This window comes from Talpa europaea (genome assembly GCF_964194135.1).
Source record: "Talpa europaea genome assembly, chromosome: 1".
NCBI lineage: Eukaryota > Metazoa > Chordata > Mammalia > Eulipotyphla > Talpidae > Talpa > Talpa europaea.
The window spans coordinates 8,699,079-8,709,969 of record NC_140073.1 but is presented as its reverse complement, the minus strand read 5'-3'; the positions used below and the strand labels follow the sequence as shown (position 1 = coordinate 8,709,969).

Genomic DNA, 10,891 nt, shown 5'->3' with positions numbered 1-10,891 from the left:
ACCCATACACTTTGGAATTTCTTGAATGGTTTGAAATCAAGACTCAAATAACCAAATTAACCAAATTTAGCTACTGTTCACAGTGATATACCATTCAAGTTCAGAGATTTAGATGAATAGATGAACAAATAAATGTAAGCTAAATATTAATGGCTATGAAGAATGAAGCATGCTGAGGACAGAAGGTCTAAAGAGAGTGGAGTGACTATTTTATAAAATAGTTTAGGGAAGACTTGCATGACTTTCCTGAGCAGGAAACATTTAAGCAGCAATCTGAAAGGTTTGGGGAGGCATTCCTGGCAGAGTCAACAGCAAATACAAAGCTCCTGAGACAGGGATATGCATGTGGGAATAGCAAGAAATCATTGCGAGTGGGGTGGGGTGAATGGGTTCAAGAGTGACAAGAATGATACAACTCAAAGTATCTATAGTAAACTAATGATTTCAAAGTATTTCTGATAAAAATAGCACTATTATTAATATCCATGCATTTTAGTTTTTTGTTATTTATATTTTATTAAGGTAACATTGATTTACAACACTGTATATTAGTCAGAAATTTAGGATCTCACCTACTCAGGTATATTATGACATTACACCCACCACCAAGACATCCACTCCTCCACCATAATTCATGGAACCTCCTGTCCCCTTTCTTCATTTTTCACATAAGGTAAAGAGCTGGTAGTCATAAGCTTAAGGTATAAGTGACATACTATTCCCTCCTCATTTTTAATGTGATATGGCTGTGATTATCTTTTAGAAATTGCGATGTGAACATGCTTTCTCTTACAAAAGGTATTCAGTAACAACTGCAACTTTAATTTCTATAAATGTTATAATTATTTATACCTGGATAAAATGTGACCAAAACACATAATTCATTAAAAAAATTTTTTACTAAAATAATTATATATTTCCGTTTTGGGGATGCTTAAACCAGTTGTAAAACTAAGGAAATAAATAATGTTAGACACAATTTTATATTTTGTATTGTTATACATGGCCATGGACATTCACTTATGGAATGAAGTATATCTAAAAATGATGAAATAACTTTTGGGATTTTTACTTTGTAAAACACTAAGGGACCAGGAAATATTTTACCTTCTCAACAAACTTCTTGAATGCATTCTTGACCTCTTTGTTCCTCATGCTGTAGACCAAGGGGTTCAGCATGGGGATCACCACAGTATAGAACACAGATACAACTTTGTCTGTGTCCATGGAATGGCTGGAACTTGGCTGCAAGTACATGATGATGACAGTCCCATAAAATATGAAAACTGCAATGAGATGAGAGGCACAGGTAGATAATGCCCTCTGGTATCCCTCACCTGAGTGCACCTTAAAAATTGTGATAAAAATGAAAAAGTAGGAAATCAAAATAACAACAAGTGCAAAAAAAATGTAAAAGCTTGAAAGAAGAAAAAGAGTCATCTCACTGAAGTATTTATTTGAGCAAGCCAGACTCATGACTGCTGGAATATCACAGAAAAAGTGGTGGACCACATTGGACATGCAAAAAGAGAGCGAGAATGTGTCTCCAACATCAATAGCTGCAGTCAGGAGACCAAGGAAATAAGAGCCTATGACGAGACAAGCACACATATTTGTGGTCATGATGGTGGTGTAATGCAGGGGTTTGCACACGGCTGCATAGCGGTCATAGGCCATTGCAGTCAAGAGGAAATTTTCCACGGTGGCAAAGACTGCAAAAAAGAACATCTGAGCAGCACAGGCATTGTAGGAGATGACCTTGTCTCCTATAAGGAACCCAGCGATTACCTTTGGAGTGACTGTTGTAGAGTAGCAAAAGTCCACCAAAGAGAGGTTGCTGAGGAAGAAGTACATGGGGATGTGTAGACGGGAGTCTATTAGAATCAATGTGACCACCCCCAAATTTCCTATCAGAGTGATGAGGTAGATGAGGGTAAATATTACAAAGAGAGGAAGCTGCAGCTGTGGGACATTGGTCAGTCCGACCAGGATGAATTCAGTCACTTCTGTGCTATTCTCCATAGATGTGATCTGAGAATCATGAGAGGCTCTGTAGAAAAGAGAAGAACACGCTGATGACCAAAAACTAATTGCACATAAATTGAAATATGCAAGCATTACTTCATTAGAGCAATAATTTCTTGTCAATATACTTCAATCTCAAGCATGGGCATGGGCAGGAGAACACCTTTTATAATTAACTCATTGTTATGCTAATACTATTTTGAAGAGGAAGGGTCTTTATGGATTTCCCAGTGTGTTGAGCTTGTACATGAGTAAACTGAGTCCCAGGAAGGGTGAAAGAGTTGCCCAGTTTTACATGTCTAGAATAAGTCCATTTTCCAAAGCAGAACTATTGAGTCTTCTAGTGACTTTCTCCTTGATAGTGCCCACATGCTAGGTGCTAAACACACACACACACACACACACACATCACATGTTTAATCCACTCATCACCTATATTAGTTATTTTATTTCATTTATTTATTGGAACTTGTGCAACAGAGAGATTGATTATTAATTATTCAAAGGTACAAAGGTATTAACGGACAAATCACATTTTAGATCCTCTCAGAATGGTTCTAATTTAATGCCATTAATGAATTTGAATTGATTTTAATTCCAGCCAATGTGCATTTAAATATTTTTATTGCACCAAAATCATTGTATGGAGTAGTTTAGTTGAGAAATTCACAAGTAAATGTGGAGCATATATTGTGGGCTTAATGCAGCATTAGAGGTATGTACACCCATCTACTCACTTCTGGAGAGAAGATATGGCACTCGGTGTAAAAGTCTTGATTTTGAGAAGACGTGCATGCATTCAACTCTCTGTCCTACCATTTACTACCTAAATGGCATAGGCCTTAACTACCACGATTCTCATTTTATCCATCAGCAAGATGGTACTGTAAAGATTCCAAGGAATTATTACAAGAGTCCAAATAAATGATGCATAAAAATAGCAAAGTGAGTGTTGAACACAATTCTGATGAGTACAGAATTATTATTATTGTCATTATTATTATTATTAGACAGGCATGATGGTCTCTGTGTTGGTGTAGCATAGTTGGGCTAGTAGATGCAAGTCGGTGGGTTTGGAAGCCTGGTCCCCTTAGTCTCAGATTTGCCCTTTCCGATGTACTGTGCACTTAGATATTCTGTTCTCCCCTGTGTGTCTCTCTCTGTCCTCAGGGCTGTGTCAGTCACCGTGTATGAGGACCCAGGGACAGTCAGCTCCTCTTTACTTAGCTTGTGCTCTGAGATGCACATATAGCCTGTATTGAAATCCTCCCTGGTACCTTAGACTCATTCGTACTGTCATTCCTCTCAATACTGAGCTGGATCAGATACTGAGATATTGAGGGTTGAAAATTCATGGATTGGGGAGTTGATTCTCACATGAAAGTCTATTCATGAGCAAGCATGAATCCTTGCACTTTTAGACAAACCCTTGTGAAAGATATCCATTCCTTAGGGATCACTCTTTCCTATCCTTGTCTTCCTGGTCCCTAAACATTACCCTACATGTCTAGAGCTTAAACTATTTGTTTGCCAATACCTCACCCATATTAACATAATACAATCAATATAATATTAAATTCATTATATAAATTACTAGGGTCTATGTTAACTAGTAGTTCTCCTGAGGTTAGTAACAACTTAAACTTACTGCTCACATACAACTGGTTTCATTGGTGGAAAGATAGATATATAGATGATAGATGATACTGATGATGATGCTTAAGATAGAGATAGCACAGAGAAGGGAGAGTTATAGTAACGTATGCACAACCAATATAAGCATTTTATGTAATTTTCAGTTAAGAAAATGGAGAATTCGAGTTTGTGCACTTACTTAGAATTTCCCACCCAGTACAAGATATTTCAGGTACAATTCATGGCTACCTGATCCCAATTCTTGTGTTTTAATCACTGCATTTTTAGATTGTCTAGAAAACCGAGTAATGAAATGGTGAGATTGAGGGAAGTGATAGTGAAAATGAAGTGAGGATCAGGAACAGTGTCATGAAGATCCGTCTAGAGTAAGCAAGTGTCCCTTCACCCTGTTTGGCTAACTATCTCTTTGATGGCAGCACATAGTAAGTAGGGGGAAATTGCCACCAACTCAGAGTATCAGCCATCTGAGGTTTTTGCTCATCCCCTAAAAAAGAAGCATATTATTTAATAAATACTAGTTGCTGAACAAAAAATTTTTTTGCACATGAATACTAGAAAAAAAACAGAAATAAAGTTCCAACAGCAAGATGCAAGCTCAAAGACTCATAAGATGGAGCTTCCCTAATGCTTTGGCATGAATTCATTTCTCACTAGAAGAGTGGATTGACTGTGAGAACTTACCACGCTCCTTGAAAAGAAGACAAAGGCAATCGTGAAATGGGAATCTGCAATCAGGAATTCATTCATGGGAGAATGCACAGATAACACAGGAGAAAGTTTTCCTCTCATGCTGGTAAAAAGGTTCCAAGATCCCTGAAGCATGAAGTGCCAGAAAAGTCATTAATGTGAACTGAAAAGGCTGATTTTCAGTATAAATATTCAACTATATATTCTTCTGTTTACTTAGAAAATTTACATTCTGCTGATCTCCGTTTCCATATTTGTGATACCAATACAATGGTGACTTCCACAACATTTACAGAACTGTATGAGGTTAGATAATGAGGATGGGGATATAAAAGACTTCCATGGTGGTTTAAATTTTGAGCATCAATTAATTTACATTTAATCTTAGGGCATTTCCCCTGCCAATGGTTGCAGACTCACTGCAAATACTCCATTTGAGGAGTGGCTGGTGTGTATCAAATCATTAGATTTCATTTCAGTAAATGGTGACCAAATTGGCTCTATTCAGACTCCGGTCCTTTTAAAGTAATGTCACATGGAGTCGTGATGGGATTTAAACAATTAAGAAGGAAAAAATTGTACAGGCTTGGGACTCTCAGGGGAGAGGGCCCGTGAGAAGACGATCACTTTTCTTTGTACCATTAAATTGTGCAGGGACATAATGTGCTATGTCGAGCAGTGCACACCTACACCTGCAGTCTCGCTCTTTCCTGTCCTCCTCCAATTGTAAAAATTAAGGTGCTAGTTAAAAGTATCAAGAGTAGTTTTGGGCGTGCCAAGACAGAGACATGCAGATGGCTCTTTGTTTCCCTTCTCCTATTTCTAATAAATCTGTCCTTTAAAATAAAAAAGTGCAAAGGAGGGCTTGGGGTCAAAATAAGGGGGTTGTAATTGTATGGGGAATATAAAAATAAAATTTAAATAATAAAAAAATAAAATAAAATAAAAAAGTGGTTGCTTTGAATAATGCACATTTATTGTGATTAGTTCTCTACCAGTAATTGAGAAATCATTGACAAGCATCGCTGTAGAGATGTAAGGTGAACAGCAAGGTGGTTTCATGTACATGTATTGTGAGGATGACCACAGTAGTTTCAGCTGACACCACCTTCTCCTATAGAGAATATGAAAAGAAAAGAAAGGTAGAAAGAAAAAGCTGAAGGAAAAAATCTCATCGTGATGAAAACTCTTAGGTATTTAGTTAGTTAATTAGTTATTTTTTACATTGTTCATTTTGGGGCAGTATTTGATTTCTCCCCTCAGATACCCATAGTTCTCCCAACACTGTAGCCCCCTGCCCCCCCAGTCTATCTCCCCCCACTTCCATGTGCTCTCCCCTCCCCTGATTTGGCCCCCTCCCCTTCCTTACTCCTTTTCTGCTGTTTGCCTCAGATTTATGGTCAACTGGCAAGTTTTCTCTTCTTCCTGTGTCTCCTCACTCAGCGGTGTTAACGACAGTCCTCGTGTTGTCCATGACATACCTAGAACTCTTTTATATTATAACTGGAAAGCTCTACCTTTTTTGTCTCCCTCCTTCAATTCTCTCTTGCCACCCTTCATCTCTAGTGTGATTTCTTTTTGTATAATTTTGAATTTTGTTTTCTTCCTAGACTCCACATATAAGTCAGACCATACAGTATTTAGTTATCTCTGCCTGACTTACTTCCTATAAGATAAGCCTTCCAGGGCTATTCAAGTTTTTACCATTGGTAGGATTTCCTCCTTTTAATGGTTGAATAATATTCCATTGTGTTGGGGGGGGTTGGGGTGTACACTATATAAAACTTCAATCATTCATTCATCAATAAATATGTAGGATTTTTCCACACAGTAAATAACGTTATAAATATGCCATTTCACTCGATTTTTTTTAGTATATAAAAATTAACTTTATTTTTAAAACGTGAACACCATCATTCTTATTCTATTCACCCCCTCTATCCCTGTGTAACTACTATTTAATTCTCCTTTTTTTAATTTTTAAATTTTATTTTTATATTCCCCAAACAATTGCAACCCCTTTATTTTGACCCCAATCCCTCCGCCCCCACCCCCCACTCCTCATAAAGTGTCTCTGGTTCATAGTTGTTTGTTGATTATGATTTTCACTTTCTTATAGATATTCATTTTCCTGGTCCCTTATTTAAGATTTCTAGATTCCTGTTATGAGTGAAACCATCCGATATTTTTCTTTTTCTTTCTGACTTATTTCGCTAAGCATGATCCCTTCCAGTGCCATCCATGTTGCTGCAAATTGCATGTGTTTATCTTTTTTGAATGCTGAGTAATATTCCATGGTGTATATGTACTTCATCTTCCTGCACTGTTGGTGGGAGTGCAAACTGGTCCAACCACTATGGAGAGCTGTGTGGAGATTTCTTGACCTATTAAACATAGAGCTTCCATATGATCCAGCAATTCCACTCCTAGGTATTTACCCGAAGGAAACAGAAACATCAACTCCAAAGAGTACCTGCACCCCTATGTTTATAGCAGCACTGTTTACAATAGCTAAGCTTTGGAATCAACCCAAATGCCCAAAAATAGATGACTGGATCAAGAAGATGAGGTACATTTCACTCGTTTTAATGTTTCTTCACAAAAGATGAAATACACCAAAGTACAGACAAGGACTACTCATGACACTTTAGCCAACATTATAAATGTGGAATTATAAATTTAAAACATTTTGAGTTTTTCGTTTTGTTTTGTTTTTTAATTATTTTTAAAATATTTTATTTTATATAATTCTTACATCATTTTTCATTTTTGTACAATGTATGCATTTTCATTTTGGTTCCAAAACATTTTCAGTTTTAAAAAGAAATCTGGTGGTCAGTGTAGCTCTGCCAGGTCTCTGTGTCTAGAGGGGGGGGTCTCTGCCTTCCTGATGGTGCTTGCCTTTGTGTGTTTATACAGGTCCTCCATGACCACGGAAACTTCCTTCCATCTGTTCCATCAAAAGTCCATGGGGTGTCCCCACAGCCACCTCATCTTCCTCCCCAAGCTTCCTCGGTTCCTGTTCTGTCCACCTGACATGACAGAAGCCACCTCTGTGTCACCACATTCTCCTCTGGACTTGCCCTGGGACTACCTCAGTGACGAGGCCACCTCTCCCTCCACTCAAGCTACCAGGGCCACCTCTGCCATAGTCACCACCTGGGGCGGAAAGGGTGGTGGAAAGAATCCTTCAGGCTTGGGGGGCCTTACACTGCTTGCATTTTGTTCTCCAGGCAAAGTTCCGGTTTCCACATCCTGCATTGGGGCGCTCTCAGTCCCTAGCTTGGTGCTGGACATTTCCTGCTCTGGAGGGTTCTCTCGGGAACCCCAGGGTGCTTTTGTGGGGAAGCCTCCTCTGTCTCCAGCTCGGTCCCCCACAGCGCCATGACTTCCACAGAGAGGCTGCGGCATCCCTCTGCCTTGATGGGGTGGGGTAGCCAAACCGCCCGTTGTTCATTGAAATCTTCTGATGAAGAGAAACTTTCAGTTTGCTCTTTGAAGATCTTTCCCATCAAACCGCTCCCCTGCACCCTTGGCAGGCAGGGGCCATAGCCTCGGGTTTCCTTACCCAAGTAGATGCGCATTTTGGGTTGTCGGGTTTTGTTTATCTTAACTCCATAGCTCTTAAAGGTGATCTAGAATCCGTGCACATAAATCACACTGTTGTCAGAGTCTTCATCTGGATCTACAGGCTCGTGGAGATCAAGACTTAGTCCTCCCTCCATGGGTTCATCTGGCTTTTGAGGTCACCTGGCTCTACAGCGCCCATTCCACAAGGTCAAACTCCGGGTCCACATGTGCTCGTGTGTCCACATCAACCTGCCTCTTCCCTGCCCCAGTGATGAGGCCCACTCCTGCTCCTGCCCTTCCTGCTGCAAAATCCTTGAGACTCCTGCCCATAATCACTCATGCTACTGGGGTGCTCCTGTGGAAAGAACTCTGGTGCCAGAAGCTGCTGTTCTGTTGGCTGTGTAGACTTGGATCCTAACTGGAGGGTCGAGTTTGGGGGGGGCGGGCAATGAGGAAGTTGTGAGTGGCTGTTGCACTCAGTCACTTTATTGACCATACTCTGCTGTCCATAGCTGTTCTCTGCCCATTGGTGACCTGCTGAGAGTAACTGCCCTGACCATGACTAGTCCACTGTGAAGAGGAATAGCTGGTAGGAGAAGAAAAGGTGGGGTGGTGACTGCAGAGGGATCTTGGGGTGACTGCTTCTCTGCCCATAGCCTGGGCTGGGCTGCTTGTAAACAAATGAACAGATAAATCTGCAATGGGTGATGGTCCGTAATACTATGTAGAATAACAGAATGGAAACAATGGTGTCTGGTCATGCATGACTCATTCATAAAGGTGATAAGGAGAGAAAACCCATATAGAACAACACTAAACCAAGATGTCAATAAAATAAGGAACATCCCACACTGGGAAGAGCAATTATAAATATCCCAGAGCAAGGGCGAGTTGAAGTTGACAGATTGTGAAGAAAAAGGAAGAAAATCAGTGTTAATAAAATAGGATAAAAGAATGAGGGAGAGTGAAGAATAATTTAAACCAATAGAATTAAATTTTTAAAAAGCAGCATTAACATATTAAAACATGTCCAGGAATAAAATCTATAGCATTATTGGTATCCAGTGAAATTTTTTCAAGTGTGACATGGGTAGTAGTGTCTGAAGAAATAGAAATGTTTTTTTTCTTTCTACATTTTTCTTACACTCCATTTTATCCTTGTCAAAATTGTAACATGCATGTGTAGATTCTAAAGACTACCTCGATCAAGACAGAAACAATTCATTTAAAATGCTATACTTATGTATCACTGTGTGAATGTTCTAGCACAACAGCATACTTTTAGTTTATTATATCATCTTATCATCAGGTTAGGACTATCAGAACAGCATCCAAGAAAGAATATTAAAATATTGGTCATAAAACTCTATTCCAAATTCTTAAATATTAGTATTTAAAACTAGCAACAATCCAATGTGTGTATATGCTCATGGGGCACAAGTATGTACTTCTGGTCATGGCTCATTGGTGCCCATGTCTTACATGTATTTGCACTGATGAGTGGTCAAAATAAAAATGCATGTAGAATAAGTGAATAAACCAAGATTTAGGAAAAACTGTACCAATACCATTTTAGACTCTCTATTCAGGTATTGTAAATAATTTAATAATGTAATTTACTCAGGAAAAGAGTCTTTTGAATAGGTCTCACTTCAAGTATTTAATTTCACAGTGGCTTTAATGAAACTAGGTTGTTGAATATTGTACAACCTTAAAATCCTGATCTTAAAGATGATTTTACTGCTACTAAAAGCTTAATGAAGGCACTCTTGACCTCCTTGTTCCTCAGGCTGTAGACCATGGGGTTCAGCATGGGGATGATTATGACATAGAACACAGATGACATTTTGTCTGTGTCCATGGAATGGCTGGAATTGGGTTGCAGGTACATGAACATAACAGTTCCATAAAAGATGGAGACAGCAACAAAGTGGGAGGCACAGGTGGACAGAGCCTTCTGATAGCTTGCAGATGAGCGCATCTTTAGGATGGTGGCAAATATGAATATGTAGGATATCCAGATAACCAGGAGAGCTAGAGACACTTGAATGCTCACTACATAAAAAAGAACCAATTCCCTAACATGTCTATCAGAGCAAGAGAGAACCATGACAGCTGGAATATCACAGAAAAAGTGATGGACCACATTGGAGCTGCAGTAAATGAGGCTGAATGTGTCCCCAACATGGATGGATGCATTCATTAAACCACAGAGGTAGGAGGCTGTGGCCAGACGTGCACACACTTCTGTGGTCATGGTGGTGGTGTAATGCAAGGGTTTGCACACGGCTGCATAGCGGTCATAGGCCATTGAGGCCAAGAGGAAATTTTCTACCGTGGCAAAATTTGCAAAAAAGAACATCTGAGCAGCACAGGCATTGTAGGAGATGACCTTTTTTTCTATAAAGAATCCAGCTATGACTCTAGGAGTGACAGTTGTAGAGTAACCAAAGTCCACTAGAGACAGGTTACTGAGGAAGAAGTACATGGGTGTGTGGAGATGAGAGTCCAAGCGGATCAGCACTATCATCCCCAGGTTCCCTACTACAGTGATGAGGTAGATGAGGGTGAAAATTATAAACAGTGGGATCTGCAGCTGTGGGTCATCCGTCAGTCCCAGGAGGATGAACTCGGTCACTTCTGTGTTGTTCTTCATTGTTGTTGAGTCACCAAATGCTTTGGAGATATGAGCAGAAAGAGATAGTGATAAACAAACTTGTTGAAAATTGCATAAATAGTGTCATTTCATTTTAGCAATAACTTTTATTTCAAGATTGTCCATATTATAAAAAAAGACTTGACAATAGAATTTAGTGCTTTAATTATATACACATTAACATGCTGCTGAATTAAGTATCTTTGTATTTTACCTCTCTAATTTTTAAATTTTACAAGTTTATAGTCTGAGTTATATAAAATGAAATGGGTTGATCAATGGCTTGTCCAGTATGAA

The 10,891-nt window shown here is 39.2% G+C and overlaps 1 protein-coding gene across 1 annotated transcript; it reads right to left on the bottom strand.

Annotated features, from left to right (window-relative positions):
* Positions 1 to 1,083: 1,083 nt before the first annotated feature.
* Positions 1,084 to 10,594, bottom strand: LOC311167334 (uncharacterized protein; the record flags this gene model as incomplete). Its single annotated transcript, XM_084228247.1, has 3 exons — positions 1,084 to 2,031; positions 4,363 to 4,494; positions 9,680 to 10,594. The coding sequence occupies 3 exons, from the start codon at positions 10,592 to 10,594 to the stop codon at positions 1,084 to 1,086; spliced, it is 1,995 nt and encodes a 664-aa protein (XP_084084373.1).
* Positions 10,595 to 10,891: the final 297 nt, after the last annotated feature.